This window comes from Pempheris klunzingeri, chromosome 1, assembly GCF_042242105.1.
Source record: "Pempheris klunzingeri isolate RE-2024b chromosome 1, fPemKlu1.hap1, whole genome shotgun sequence".
Lineage (NCBI taxonomy): Eukaryota > Metazoa > Chordata > Actinopteri > Acropomatiformes > Pempheridae > Pempheris > Pempheris klunzingeri.
Window position 1 is genome coordinate 22,485,899 of NC_092012.1, and position 16,473 is coordinate 22,502,371.

At 41.7% G+C, this 16,473-nt stretch overlaps 1 protein-coding gene across 1 annotated transcript in view; it reads left to right on the top strand.

Annotated features, from left to right (window-relative positions):
* LOC139224533 (protein unc-13 homolog C) overlaps window positions 1–16,473 on the top strand; it is an 85,922-nt gene that overhangs the window by 15,961 nt on the left and 53,488 nt on the right. Inside the window, exons 6-12 of the mRNA XM_070856008.1 lie at window positions 104–175; window positions 4,219–4,438; window positions 5,944–6,171; window positions 9,788–9,929; window positions 11,588–11,757; window positions 13,166–13,281; window positions 13,403–13,566. Of these exons, the coding sequence (XP_070712109.1) occupies window positions 104–175; window positions 4,219–4,438; window positions 5,944–6,171; window positions 9,788–9,929; window positions 11,588–11,757; window positions 13,166–13,281; window positions 13,403–13,566 (1,112 nt within the window). The remainder of the gene's footprint in view (window positions 1–103; window positions 176–4,218; window positions 4,439–5,943; window positions 6,172–9,787; window positions 9,930–11,587; window positions 11,758–13,165; window positions 13,282–13,402; window positions 13,567–16,473) is intronic.

Sequence of the window (16,473 nt, forward strand, 5' to 3'; positions counted from 1 at the left end):
TGTGTAAATCCATTGAGATGATGCATAAAACTGCAGATAGGTAAAATGGCTCGGCGGCTTTATCCCTTTTCATCATCTCTCTTTTCCTCTCTTTTTCTCTCAGACCCTCACTGCTCGAAAGGCAGGCATCTCGTTCGCTCTGGTGAATCGATCCACCCTGAATAATGAGGACCTGGTGAGAACTAACATGCCTGCAATGTTTGCCTGGAAATTTGTCTTAGTGGGTATTTAGGAATTCCGCAGGGCCACAAGAAGCTGGAGCCATGTTCTAATTATTTTTTATCAATCAATCAATCAATCTTTATTTATATAGCGCCAATTCATAACAGTGTTATCTCAAGACGCTTTCCATAAAGAGCAGGTTTAGACCAAACTCTTTAATTAGAGAGAGACCCAACGATTCAGGAATTCAAAATTAAGGATTCAAGAATCCCCACATGAGCAAGCATCAGATATTATATTAGAAAACAGTGGCAGGAAAAACTCCCCTTTAACAGGAAGAAACCTCGAACAGACCCAGGCAATAATTAATATATGAATAATAACAGCACGACTAATATCAGTAAAAAGTGTTGGCAGCAGTGATTCATGAAGCCAGAGAACCACAGCAGGACCAGGACCAGGATCCACAGGAACCTGAGAGATGAGAAAAGCACAGAAAGGCTCTGGGGAAGATACCAAGTTTGTAACAGACATTAAAGAGACATGAAGCATCAGGATGGAGAGGAGCCCAGTGCATCATGGGGAGTCCCCCGGCAGGCCAGTTTTTTAGGGTGGTGTTTTGAGAGGAGGGTGCTGGGACTCTGACAGACTTTTATAGCCACACTGTTTGCTGCAGCCATTGTACTGAAGGAATCATGGTGCCAGGAGCAAGGGGTTCCAAAACAAAAATGAAATGAAGTTGCTGCATTAGTTGCTGGCTTTATTTCTTTACATGCAGCATGTCATCACCTCTCTGTGTCTGTGTCCAGCAATAATAAACACTGCAGTTCATTACAAAGCAGTTTCTCAGCCAGACAAACAAGCAGACAATTTCATATCTGCTGATGTGAGGATAGCTAAGCCTACAAGATGCAAATATGCTCTGCACACCATGCACAGATATTTCATCTTTTCAAACAAGGGACGTAACCCTCAATTTGTGCACATTGATTTGTGGAGATGTACCTCTCACTTGTCCATTTCACACACTTGACACACCTCATGGTCCACATGCCCAGTTGTCCTGAAGTGACATGGTCTTGCTAATAGCCATGGGGTTGATTAAAGGGGCTTTAAGGATGAACAACTCATGTCCCAGATGAAGGAGAAATGGCGTGATAGATGCTCTGTATTAAACCGATGCTAAGGCAAATTTGGAGATTGCACCACCATGGTAAATGAGAAGCTGAACTTTATGGGTAGATGTCGAATATTCTGATTTGGAGCAAACAAGGAAGAGTTTGATAATTGGTGGTTGAGGGGAGCTGAGTTCCGAGCAAAGCTGCAGATTGTGCGGTCTTGGTAAGTAGGACGAGCAGATGTCAGAGTTTTATCGGGTGCATTAAGTCCAGAAGAGTGCTTTCCTGTGAGGACTGTGGGAGTATTTAGTGAACGGCCATATGCTGTTTAAGAGTGGAGAGAGGAGACAGGAAGAGGAATAGAAGGATGAGAAATGGAGGGGAAATGATGAGAGAATGAGAGAAGGTCAGAGCTAAGAGTGACTTACCACCATGACCCGATGGCCCTGATGTCACTGATCAGGCAGCCATGTTGAACAATCTGCCCTGGCACTCTCTCTTCCCGTGAGAGTTCTTTCAACCTATTTGTAGTGCATCCTTCTTCCACTCTTTTCTCTGCTATCATCACCGACATACAGAAGTATCTCTCTCGATGATGTTCTCTTTCTGCATCATGTTTCATGTTTGACGTGTATCTGCTTTTTAGAGCAGAAAAGAACATTATGTGTGGGCCGGCAAACGGCCCCTGTGTCTCCTCAATGTTCTGAGCTGTATGTGATTGGAGCACCAGAGTCTTTTAACAGTCACTGTCAACATAAACTGGGGCTGTGCTTACCTGCTGAGACAATGGCAGGGACAAAGGAAGAAGAGAGCCATGATCTGACATGGGCCAAGGTGTATCTGGAAATAAGATGTGATTTGTTGCTTTAAGTCACTTCAGATACCATCAGGCAGGTCGTTAGCTGCAAATCCACTAAAGTGTTTTTAGAATGCATGCCTGTGATGTCATTTTGTCACAGAAATGTATACTACACTGAGTTTAAAACACTTTTAATTGTCTACATTTTACACCAAGGATATATGGTCTGCAAAAACCACATGGATTCCTTGTTAGAGCTGCAATGACAAATTAATAAAGCAAAAGATAAGCGGTGTAGAAGGCTGGAACAGGATGAGGAGGATCGCAGTCAGTGAAGTGGTTGACAAGGACAATAGTGGTGAAATTGGACAGGAGGGTGAAAAGAGAAGGAGGAGGAGAGATTAGATTCTTCTCTATCATGTTCCTCTCAGGCAGAGGCTGCGGCTGTCAATCACTTCTAGTGGTGTCTTGCACAGAATCACCGGGGCGACCTGCCAGTGTAACACATGAGATTCACACATGCAGCGCTCTTCCAACAACTGCTGCACACTGTGACATGTGGTGTCAGGCCTGAGAGGCAGGGACATCTAAAAAGGAAGAAATATACCGTGTCAGTGAAATAGGAGAGTAGCATTCATGTGATGGTCAAACAAATGCTGTGTCAGAAAAAGTTCCACACTTAACATGCCCAATACCTTTCAAAATATTTATTTTGCTTGTAAAACAGAGGCTGAAAAGTTAAGATGCTGGTCTCGGAGATTTCCCATGCTCACAGGAACTTTGGCTCACTCATGTCCTACAGGTGGTGTCAGCATTAGACAGTTCAGTATTACATCTGGTGAAGAGCAGGCTACCCGGTGTGGCCCCCAGTTTGTGTGTAAACTGTGGATGGATCTCAGACATCTCTTTCATCTCATCATTCTCCCTCCCTCTGTATTTCATTAAAGGTCCTCCAGGTTTCAACAGCCTCTGTTTTGCATCAGCAAAGTTTCACAATATTAGACAGTCATCTGGTGTCATTTAATCATCTGAGCGAGTGTACAGTATGTGTGTGTGTGCATGCGTGTGTGTTCCACTGAGCACTGCAGTAGACTTTGTGGCAGAGCTGAGTGCAGAGCTACTGTTCAGGTGCTTAAAAACACTGTCAACACACAGGAGGGGCTGACAGCAGAGGGAGGGGTGGAGGAGACGGGGTTAGGAGTGGAGCAGTGGAGAAGTGGAGAGCAAATACCTCCTTGAAGATTTATTCAACCACTATACATCTCCTTCTCTTTCTCTGTCACTTTCTCTCTTGCTTGCTCGCTCTCTCTCAGTCTCGATAATGCTCACTTTTAAAAACCTTATTTACAACATCCATTGATTCTGCCTTCAAGAACTGGCAAGTACCAGCCCGTTTTCCAGTCCTTGTGGATGGCAGGGCTGCTGCAGTAAAGCATTCAATTTGATGAGGCTTCTGATACACAGCGATCAGTCTAGACAGGCCTCTAGCAGACTGTAGTATTTGGTCTGGAGGAGCTTTAGTCAGTAAACCACTCAAAGTAACAAAGCCTGTGGGCTAAGGATGCAGTTAATCTAAGCTTAATGAAATGTAAGGGTGATTTACTCTCATACGACTGACCTCTCTATTGATTATAAAGTAATCAGTAAAGGATGAACAAACCTGCTACAGTTTATCTCTTGGAATAATGTAATATGTTAGATCCCCTCCACTAATAAAAGAAGATGAAGAATGCTTCAGCACTGATGGATGATAGCTGCAGTTTAGTCAGATGATATAATTTGCAAGATTATTGTTATGCAGAAGTGTAGGATTGTAAATTTGATCCAACTCAGACGGCAGGTCGATTTCCATTAAGCCGACTGAAGCTGTTTCTGTTAAACTTCTAAACTCTGACTGAAACTTTATATTACGACGTCAGGCCATTGTGGTTCCTTAACAGGTGCAAAAGTATTGGTCCATTTTTTAGGATTGATCTGAATTTTTCTGCGATTCATTAAGTTTTCTTTTAATGTTTGAAGTTGTTATTAAATCCTATTTTCTCAGAATGCCATGAGAGTTTAACAACATCACTTGAGCCTCCTGTTTCTCTTTTCATATTTTCATATCATTTCTCACACTTTCCCTTTCTCTTTTTTCAGAAACTACATGTGTTCAAGAAGACTCTCCAGGCCTTGATCTACCCGATTTCATCCACAACACCCCATAACTTTGAGGTGTGGACGGCGACTGCACCCACCTACTGCCATGAGTGTGAGGGGCTGCTGTGGGGCATCGCTCGGCAGGGCATGCGCTGCTCAGAGTGTGGCGTTAAATGCCATGAGAAGTGTCAGGACCTGCTCAATGCAGACTGTTTACAAAGTAAGGACATAATTCATCCCATAATGCTTTGTAGTGATGTACACATTCACAGGCTTTCACACCTGCTTTTTTTTTTAGTCCACTAGAAACTGACTCCTCTGGTTCCTTTTCCCCTTTGGTGCAATATGTTTGGGCAGGTGTGAACACAGAATTCACACTCTTGTGCAAAATAAATCAACCACACCAAGAGCGCTGAGAGGAGGTTGACTTGGTCTGGTCCCTAATGAACTCTGGAGTGGTTTGTTTGTGGTAGGAATCTATCTACCAGTTATATTCCGCAAGTTTGAGCTAAATGGCTCCTGTAGCCACTTCAACATGATGCCGGTTAGCATGTCGGCATAGTTTTGTTAATTATAACAGTTATGAGCAAATGTCATGTCTTTGCTGTTGCTTCATGTTAGATTGCATAGCAATGTTTCTTCCATAGAAATATGCAGTAGTCTAGGACACAGGACCTTCTCGCTGTATTTACTTTCTTACTCCTGCCCCAGACACACAGTTTGAGGGTTCTCATGTGGTTTGTGCTGACACATTTTGGTTGGCTAGGATTTTTCTCTGAGTGTAAAGAAACCGAACCAAGTTTACCAACTGATTCGGACCTTAGCAAACAAACTGTGAGTGCGAAAATGTCTTGAAACTCATAGACATTTGCTCACAAACACTCCTTTTTGAATATAGTGCTGTATGATTGTGTGTGTGTGTGTGTGTGTGTGTGCTGATGCGAAAATGTGATTTGTGGCTCAAATGGCATAGTTTGTTGCACTGCATTCACTGATTATTATTATTAAATCAGTAAAATCTAAGAACATGGTTTGTGTGGGCATTTGGTAAGTGTGCACAGTGCTATTATGGCACTTCATCTTTAATGTTGTGGATTTAGTATCACATCTCCATTAATACCCACACTATTTGTGTTATACATATTACATATGCACTCATTCCTACTCATTTGTTGTGACATGTTGCATTTACACTGCTCACTTTGTCACAAGCGCTCATTACTGTCTCCAATCAGCTCTTTCAATCAGACACACCACTGTTTTTACAGTGTAGACTAATAGGAACAATGTGACGTGCAGTCTACAGGATGATCCTCACGGCAATCCTCACACACTCTAAGTAGATTAGCTAAACCCTGGCTGTCATAAAACCTAATGTTTTACACCAGCATAACAATGTTTTCTAGTTCAAACTGCGATTAGTCTTTATCACAGCTTCATCTGCACTCATGAAGCAAACGCTAGATCTTGTGATATCAGATCAGATGCAGAGCATTAGCTGTCACATGTGCCTCTTTTTTCTCATAAACATGCTCACATACACACCAACACGAACACATGAATCAGTGATTTCTCATCCCCCACACACACTCACACAGTAGTGGCATACAGTTGCTGGATATTGTGTTTCGTAGTTAAGAAAAAAGGAAGGTTAGCTAACCATAGTTATGTAATTTCTATCACACTACTGAGCTCAAACACTCTGTAACTCTTTGCTTGTTTCAGGGGCTGTGGAGAAGAGCTCCAAGCACGGGGCGGAGGACAAGACCCAGAATATCATCATGGCTATGAAGGAGCGCATGAAGATAAGGGAGAAGAACCGTCCTGAAGTGTTCGAGGTGATCCAGGAGATGTTCCATGTTTCCAAAGAAGACTTCAACACCCACTTGAAGACTGCCAAGCAGGCTGTGCTGGACGGGACCTCCAAATGGTCTGCCAAAATCAGCATCACAGGTTAGCCTGGTCACTGCGGTATAAATGCAAGTAATTCTTCAAAGCATCTCCAAAAACTTGAATTATGAATCTCACCATATTAGAATCTGCCAATAAGGATATGAATTTTTATCTCTCATTGACACAGTCATCATCAATCAGCTGAAAAGTGATAAATCCTTTGTAAGTAGTGATGTCCCGATACTGCAGCAAGTGACCTTTGACTGTTGGACCATGACCTATAACCCTCGACTCAGTCTTCCAATGCCAAATCAACAAAACTGCCATTACAAGTCAGGCTCATCTCATCTCAAGTACTGTTTTTCTAATTAGTTTGCACTTGTTATTAGCCTCAAGATCTTGTTCATTAATCTCTGACACTGAACCACAAGCAACACACGTATAATTAGACATAGAAATAGATTCTGATTTGTTCCTTTGGGGAGAGGTGATTAGCTGAAGATGCTGTGGAGTTTACTACTGCATCACTGTTCTGTGGCCAATAATGGAGGATTCTTTTTGGTCACCATGTGAAGACTGAAATGATTACACAAATTCTTAGACTCATCAATCAATCAATCAATCAATCAATCTTTATGTATCTAGCACAGCTGTACATCAGGCTCTCAGAGATGCAGGCACAGTTTGATAGTACAACACTGGACAGCACATTCAGAAGGACGCTGATCTGTTTTTGCTGTGTTTTTGGGCACTATTATTGGGCGTTACATAACTACAGACTGAAGAGTTTCTCTTTTCAGGGGCTTAAGCGAAAATGAGTAGGAACCAGAATCCCATGTCCATATTTCAGTCTAATTTTCTGTGCTATTTTTCACACCCTATTAATTACATAACCTCTATTGTTTATCCCGATTTATAAAAAAAAAAAAGTCTCAAGGAACACAAGGCTTTTCCTCCGTTTCACTACTTCATGGTCCTACACATGGTACATATGATCACTGTATCACTGGGTTTCATTTTATTCCCAGTTAATCAGCACAAAGAACATCACGAAGTTAGCTTTGTAACTGGTAACTGTGCCCAGCTCATTTCTTACGTTGCATTGAGAGGGCAGGAGACAAATAGAGAGCAAGATGCAAACGATGGGGACTGCATGGAACAGACTGTGAGAGAGGAGAAAGGGAAGAAAAGAGAAAAAGAACAGAGATGAAAAAGGGAGTGAGAGAGAGACCTTGAAAAGCCCCACAGTGGCTTTGTCAATTCCCCAGGGGATTTTTGTCATTTTAAAATGTTGTCACTGAGTTGTTATTTCTTCCCCATTTATTAGATCAACACTGAGTGGCATTGACTCCACAGTGCTCTGATAGTGACCATGTGTTTGATTAATGTGCACCCTACAAGGGTGCTGAATATGAGCCGTGATCTCACATACTGTAATCAGCTAATTAAAACATTTCTACTAATCACCAGTTCTGGTACTGTAACTGCACTGCTGATTACATTATTATCAAATAAACATGCAGTGACGAAAGTACAACATATTAATGTGTATGATATATACTGTTTCAGTCTTAGAACATTTATATTAGTTTTTTCTTAAGGCTTTCTCAAAGACAGTGGCCATTTTTTCGATTGAATGTCTTGTTCAGTCTCCATTCTTCATACCACAAGGCTACTTCATCTGTTTATGCTTCTGGACATACTCTCTCTGTAACTCTACTCTTCTCTCATCAATACAAATCTTAACTTTTTCCATCATTTTTACTGCCTTGTGTTATTGTGAATTCTGTGTTTCTCATATGACAAAACAAGCCAAGCAAGCAGCATAGTAATTAGATAACAAAAGTATATTGTAGGAGTAGAACAGTATTGTTGGTTGCTAGATAACAGATGTCTAAGTTAATAAACAATGTTGGATTGGTTATTTAAAATGTCCTAACCTGTAATTAGATAAGATGGAATTTCTTTTCTATCTTAACCTAATACAACCTGTTATCCTCTAATAAGAGTTCATCTGGCTCCAGATTGGTGAAATACACATCAGGCCCAGCAAGAAGACTGAGAGTCTTTTATATTAGTTTCATCTTTTATTAGCAAAATGCAATGTATAATGTTAAGTCATCTAAAATGTGTAACAGAAGCCAGGCAGCTGTGCAGCAGGTTTATTTTGTTTTTGCCAGTGTGATTCTTCTTCTTCTTCTTCTTCCTCTTCTTCATCACTCTCAAATAACCCCATCTTCCCATGCTCAATTGACACCAAACTTGCTACATACATCTTCAGACTGTCCTCCATGGATGATCCACATTTTTCAATGATCAAAAATTAAGCCCAGCTACTACAATTTCCCTCTAAAAAAGTTTCCAATATTCATGAAAAAATGGCAAAATCTCAGTCAGTGGAAATAGAGCATGGTTAATAACTTTGTCAGCTGTGGAGCAGTCAGTCTTTGCATAAATAAATGACAGCCATCGCTATTTTGTCCATATCAAGTCCACAAAGACTCAGACTCTTGTCTTCTCTGACAGCAGTGTGATCTGCCTCTACCTGGTGATTGCCTCAGTCATGGTGTGAAGCCATCTGTGGTTTCTCACCTGGCAGGTAGCTCGACAACAGGGCTTGCTGTTGGTGTGTCAGGTTGTGAGTTGGTGCCGGCGTAATGCTGGATAAACATGTTAATGTCTCAGGTAATCAGGTATTGCGTTGTGTGAATTAGACACAAAACTTCTAAGAATTTACTTTTGTTGCTCAAAACTGTGAAAACCTAAAGCTAAGTAAAATCAGTAAAGGATTCAGATGGATTTGAGTTTTTTTTTACGCAGATTCAATTCTGGTTTAAATGATCCAACAAGCATGCTGACCCCTCAGGATGTAGAGCACTGTTTTAGACCCCCCTTCCCCCCTTTTTACACAGGAGGCATTTGATTTTGAGTCCTCTTGGAGCAAGCAGGCTATGGCTCCTCCAACCATCCTGCCCACCAACTCCTTTCAGCATTGAGATAAAGGATATATATGTACCCTGAATTATTTAGACTGTCACTTATACATATTTAATGCCTCAGTGTCCTTTTCCTCTTTTATGGCGCTGTGAAATACTACTGTCTCTCCTTCTCTGCACCTTCCTCTGTGTGTGTGAAAGTAAGATACTGAATCACAGATCTTTCTTTAAAGCCAAGTCTTAGCTCAGCATAGACTAGCAGTAGGCAGACACACGGGTAGAAACTACTTATAGCCTTGGATGCAGGGATAGATCATAGATCACAGATAAACTTAATACTTCACATTTTCACAAAAAGATGAATAATGGCTGCTGTCAGTGACCCAAAGAGTTGTTTTGCTGCCTTAGCTTTTTGGTAAGTGCACAATGTTGGCTGGTACAAATGGAAATGAAATGCAGTGCAACTGAGTAGCAGACACTGAAATACGACATATAAGTTATGACACTGACTGGAACTGAGATTTGCTGTAAAACCTCACCCATGAGGGCAATGCATCTTATTTCTGACTTCCAAAATATTAGTTTCTTATAGATCTAAGTTATAAATCAGTAATGCTATTATTAAATTCTATTCATTCAAATCTCTAAAATCGAATTTTCATAACCTTAAGATGCTCAGATGAATATCTCATGTTACTGACATGACTCTTCACTCTTTCCCAACCCTCTCTTATCATCAGTCATGAGTGCACAAGGCTTACAGGCCAAGGATAAGACAGGCTCCAGCGACCCTTACGTCACCGTCCAGGTGGGCAAGACCAAACGCAGGACAAAGACCATCTTTGGCAACCTCAACCCAGTGTGGGATGAGAAGTTCTACTTGTAAGTGCTCTCTGTTAATGTGACCTCTGTTCGACCAGATAATCCCTTATATGTTCAAGGGAATCTATAGGAATTACAAGTAATAGAAAAAGTGAGTACGTAAACAGATAAGTAAAAGAAAGATCTCCTTTTTGTTTTTGAGGATGCACTCTAAAAACAGCTAAAAACAGCTTTACAATAGCATCCGCCAGTGTAGACGCGTCTTAATCCTTTAAATCCTCCCGTTTTCTGCTTTAGTAGTACGGGGCTTCTCATTGTGAATGACCTCTCCTGACCAGGTTTCTGGTTAGTATGAGTATGCAACAGCCACAGGGATATTTCACCACACAATCTATTGGTCTACGTTTTGCGATACTCTTTTTCGCCCACACAGCATCAAACAAAATTATATATAATTATCAATCAGTTATTTTTCAAATCTAACAGGAAGAAGATCTGCAATGTAATGAATGCTTGTAATTCCTTGTTTCCAGGAAACTACTTTAAACATTTCCTAATGAGTAATTTAGCAAATGTGGAAAATTGAGCCTTTGAGAATGCATTGAATAAATGCTGTTTTGTCTTTGTTTAGTGGAAAGTCAAAATTCTTGAAAATAAGAACCAGGGTGAAAAGGAAATGTTCATGTTCTCTCAGGGACTGTAGAGCTCACTCTAGACCGAAATAGTATTTGCCAGTAGTTCTTAGTGGTTGTTCTATTACACTTTGAGCACCATGTAAGTATTGTTTTTATACACGTGTGTTACTTTACCTTCTCAAAATGTTGGTGATAAATTGTGGTGATTCTGAGATTTTCTGTATGTGTGTGTGAGTGTGTTTGTTCTACGTCAGCTACAAAGCAGGCTCCACACCTGTAATGAGACTCCAGTGGTGGACGTAATAAAACTCTGTCCCATTACTTCAGGGATGTAGATTAATAGAGCGATACATTAGTGTGTGCTTGGCAGAGAGCAAAGTCCTGGACTGGTGCAGCAGCAGCCAGTGCTTCCCTCAGAAAGGGATTAGTTAAAAAAAAATGCAGATACTGTTTCTCTGGCTGTCACACCCAAGATGTCATTAGAACAGAATGTAATCTGTCGGTTTTAATTCCAGAGCCGAACAGTCTGACCCCATCTGAAGTTAAGTGCTTTGGCCACCTCTGCTCTATTTAGCAGAATCATTATTGTGAAACGTCTGTCAGCTGCACTGATGCAAGAAAGAGATGGACATGAAACTGTCACAAATAAATAATCCTTGCTATAAATGCTATACATTCCCTTGAAAAGAGTGTGATTATTTTAGCGTGCACTGGCAGAGAGAAAAATATAGAGATGCAGTAAAGGTCATGCAATGTCTTGGGGTAATTCTTGCTTCCAGGCAGAGAACCCTTCTCCACACACACTCACTCACATACACCCGTGTATGCACACAAATACATTCTCTCATTTGAATTCAGGCAAGAATTGGTCTCCATATGTTACATAGAAAAGAGTAAGGAAGTCTGTGTGTGTCTGAACTTGTATTTATGCTTGAATTGTGAATGTAACGTTGCCGTTCCGCTCCACTGAATGCCCCAACCTGATGAGCTGTCACTGAATATGCTGTTGCTTTTACTGTTATTCTTCACGTTGTTGTGATTGTTCCAACCTGGCATAATCATCTTCCATATTTGAAAATGCAGCGAATGCCACAACGCTACTGACCGCATCAAGGTCCGTGTGTGGGACGAGGATGATGACATCAAATCACGGGTGAAGCAGCATTTCAAACGCGAGTCAGATGATTTTCTGGGCCAGACCATCATAGAGGTTCGCACTCTCAGTGGAGAGATGGACGTTTGGTACAATCTAGGTATGTGTCCTCTGATTACTAGAGATATAAACTGAAAATCATGGTGGCAGTTATTATCCTGATCTGACGCCTGAGTTTTAGGATTGATACCAAAACAACAAAAGTTCCATTTCGCTGCCAAACTTCCCATATTTGAATGTAAACGCTCATACATGAGCTTTGCCTGATATATGAAAATCAGTCTTACATTCCCTAAACAAATAAATCATTAATATGCTGATTATTTTCCATGAAATGTCAAAAAAATACTTAAGAATAGTGAAAAAATAGCATTCACTGTTTCTGCTTGTGTACGTCACTGGCTCCTGCACACTGCATAAGGTTGAATGACAGCATAATGGTAGGCCCCACTCCAGCTGAAGTATTATGACTGGTGGGTGCTGTCTTTGTTTGCCTCTCTAGCTAAAAGGAAGCAATTTGTGCTAATAGTGACCCTTGCCCACTGCTGCCGCTCTGTACCTTTTTAAATGTCCACAATGAATGTTTAAACAGGCATTTGCTGGTGTGGGTGTCCACCCCTCCAGCTGTTCTGCTCTCTAAGCCTCTTCATGTCCTCTTCAATCTGGGCTTCTGGTTTATAGTACTTTACAGTCGCTTTGTCATGTTATCATTTTTCATGTGGCTGTTTCTTGACCAACTGATGGGAGAGAGGGACATCACTCGTTTGACTCAGTGGAGATGAATTATATGCGAGAGCTCAAAGGGGGGGCATTTTAAGTCTGTAACAAACCCCAGCAGCTGTGGAGTCATTAGCTCTCAGGCCAGATCAGAAATGTGTATGCTCATATGTTTGTGTGCAACTGTATCCGAGTTGCTAGTTTCAAGTCTCCTTCATTACAACATGATGTTCATTTCATTAATTATGGTCCCATTTAGAGTAACAATATAGACAATAAAGCCAGTCAGAGGCAGATCATACCTAAACCTAACCAATCAGACAGGAGGGTCTTTAAGGAATGAAGACCACTTCTGGTTCCACAATCAGGATGGCAAAAATAGGCTAGGCATCTTTTCTTGAACAAGGCTTTTCCAGCTCTTCTTGGGGTATTCTGAGGTGTTCACTGGCCAGGTAAGTTAAATAATTCCAACAGCAAGTTCTGGGTCTGCCCCAGGGTCTTCTCCCAGTTGGACAAGGCACTCAGGAGGCACCACCTCATGTGGCTCCTCATGTGACTCTGTAGTGAACAAGACCCTGTGATACTTGTGGTAGCAACTCACTCCCGACTCAGAGAAAGCTACCCACTGTTTTTCTCTCTCAAGTGCTTAAAAAGTGAGAAGAAAGTTTACTGTAATATCACACTCTCAATACATTTAAGAAGGTCAGACAGCATGCGCATACCCAAGATGTGGCTTGTAGTTAGAAGTTACTTTCCAGTTATGACTGATGCAGCTTGGTTGTGTGTTACAGATAAAAGGACCGACAAGTCTGCAGTATCTGGTGCCATCCGACTCAAGATCAGTGTGGAAATGAAGGGGGAGGAGAATGTGGTTCCTCCTCATGGCCAGTATACCTGTTTACATGAGGTAATCATGATGTGATTCAGCATAAAGTAGTGATAAGAAACACATCTTTTATTACATGCTGTGACATTATGCTCCATCACTGTAACCTGCCCTGTCTTCCATCTCTCGTGAACACTCGCAGAACCTATTTCACTATCTGACCGAGTTGAAGAACAACAGCGTAGTGAAAATCCCTCAGGTGAAAGGGGACGACGCGTGGAAGGTCTACTTTGATGACGTGTCTCAGGAGATCGTGGATGAGTTCGCCATGAGATACGGAGTGGAGTACATCTATCAAGCTATGACGTTAGTACCACCCTGATCTATGGCCTTTTACCCCACCAATTTGTCATTGTGTCATTCGGCAGAGTGGAGGAGAGAAGGGGATGAGAGAGGGAAAGCAGATGGAGAAGAGGAGTTGTAAAGATGTCTCCTCAGCAGAATCAGAGCTTGAAGGACTATCGAGGTCCTAAGTTTGATTGATTAATTGCTAGTCTCCTGGAAAAACTCCCAACCTGCCTTGATCACATTGATCATGGACCCACATAAACAGTCTCGTTTCTCTCTCTCTGTCTCTCTGAACCACCGTGACCCTGTCCAACCATACATGTCTCCATCTCTGTTTTGTTCACACACACACAAACGTGCATGGAGACACAGCATCTGAAACAGTAAACTCATTGAATATTGATCATGGTCGTGCAATGGTTGCCCTTGCAGAAGTCTACATCATGTATGTAACCTTGCTTGTACTTATCTTCGCAGTCACTGTAGCTTTTTCTTGTTTTTATAAAGCAGATGTTCATGGCCAGTTTTCCTATACTCCAGTGTATCTCACTTCAGGTGCAGTACTTCCCATTTGCTTTTACATGGATTGGATTTTTCTCTTCTGGAAAGTGACAAGCTGAAGTTGGGGACAATCTCAAAAGTACATGCAAAATGGCATAGAGTGTTTTTAAGACTTTTGTTGATAGCTCTCATTTTGATCACAGTCACTTCAGACCAAATTTACATTCATCCCTCCTTTATATGAACAACATGTCATGCAGTCCAATTGCAATTCTGTTTTGTAACTGCCTCTTCTATTTCGACTAAGAAACTAGTGCACACAGTAGAGCTCACAGGCAATTTCAACTACGCCAAATCATAAGCTAACCTGAACCTATAACCACTGTGAGCTTTACAAGATATTTATTTAGATGTTTTTATTACAACCTGTGGTGCTCCTGGCTTGATTGTAATCCTAGACTCCAGCTGTATACACAAGGTGCCTTAAACTTGTTGTAGACTGGACTAGGTAAGCCTTGTTTTTAGCCTAGCTTATTGGTGGAAATTGTAATTTCATATCCAGAAATCTGACCACATACAAACAACACTGAGAAACTGCGTTGCTTTTATGGTCTTGATGCAATTTGCTTAAAATATTTAAAAGCATTAGTAGCATAGAATACTCTTGTAATCTGTGTTTTGATTGAAAAAAAAGGGAAACTCAGCAGCCATGCTTGATCACCCACCCATATTCTCCCACTTTTCTGATCCAAGTGATCATGACTCAACCTCATATATCCCACAGCAGCTCTTTATATTTACCCTCCTACTTGCCCTGTAGAGTAATCGTGTGGTTTCTGTTGATCCCTGTAAAGCAGGGGTGTCAAACGCAATCAAAGAAAGGGCCAAAATTTAAAACCCGGTCTAAGTCGTGGGCCAAACGGGCTCAACATTTAGTGAAGACTCTAATAGTGACTCTATTATTGTATATAATATAATATATATTTTATCCAGAAATATGAATGTAAACAGCCAAACTTCAACAACTTTTCCTCAATAATATAAATAGAATTTTTAATTTTTTGTACTATCCTCATGTTTTGTCTCATAGCGTCGTCTTATATCTATATTCTTTAATTATAGCCACATCAGCTCCACAAATAAGACACACAGGTTCACCTCCGACAGACAAACAGGTAAAATTCTATCCCCCACCTGCTTTGAAAGTCTCTGTTTTCAAAGTCCACTTTTCAGGCTAGACTCGTAGTTAAATCCGGAACCGGGGTCAGCAACAGCGAAGCAAACGAACCCAAATGGAGCAAACAGGCGGAGAATCGGTGACAGGCGGGAGGTCAGGTAGTCAGCAGGCAGACAGAAGACAGGAAGGACACAGGCGTAGCTCATGGTCAGGAACAGAAGGCTGAGGTAATTACCAGGGCAGAGACGAGGAGCGGTAGTCAGGGGCAAACAGGGTCGAAACCAGGAAATCAGTCCAAAGAGAAGTGCTGTAAGGTCTGGCATGGCGCAAAGACAATCTGGCACTGAGTGAGTCTACTGCTGAGCCTAAATAGGCAGGTGAGTGCAATTGACTGCAGCTGTGGAACCAGGTGAGGGTGACTGCCACTGATAGGGAGGCGTGGCCAGGTGAGTAGGTCAGAGAGTGTGGAAAAATACCAGGAGCAGCAGACCAGTACAGCAGATTGTGACAATGTTCAAACAGCATCAGTTCTTCAGGTTCACTTGCACACAGTTTTTGAAGGAACTCAGCAGGAAGGTTGTTCCAAACATCTTGGAGAACGAACCACAGATCTTCTGTGGATGTCGGTTGCCTCAGATCCTTCTGTCTCTTCATGGGATCCCAGACAGACTTGATGATGTTGAGATCAGGGCTCTGTGTGTGTGTGGGGGGGGCACACCATCACTTCCAGGACTCCTTGTTCTTCTTTACGTTGAACATAGTTCCTAATGACACTGGCTGTATGTTTGCGGTTGTGGTCCTGCTGCGGAATAAATTTGGGGCCAATCAGACTCCTCCTTGATGGTATTACATGATGGATAAGTATCTGCCTGTATTTCTCAGCATTGAGGACACCATTAACTCTGACCAAAATGCAGCCCCAAACTTTCAAGGGACCTCCACCAGCTTTATTGTTGCCTGCAGACACTCATTACTGTTCTGCTCTCCAGCCCTTCAGTTAACAAGCAGCCTTCTGCTACAGCCAGATATTTAAGATTTGGACTCAACAGTCCAGAGCTCCTGCTGTAGTTCCTATGTTTTTGTGCACAGTTGAGCTGCTTGGTCATGTTTCCATGTCAGAGATATGGCTTTTTGGCCACAGTTCTTCCGTATAGACAAGCGGTATAGACATTGTATGGATAGATGGATGGATGGATGGATGGATGGATGGGTGGATTGACTAGCAACTCTTGTCTTCTGCAAGGTAA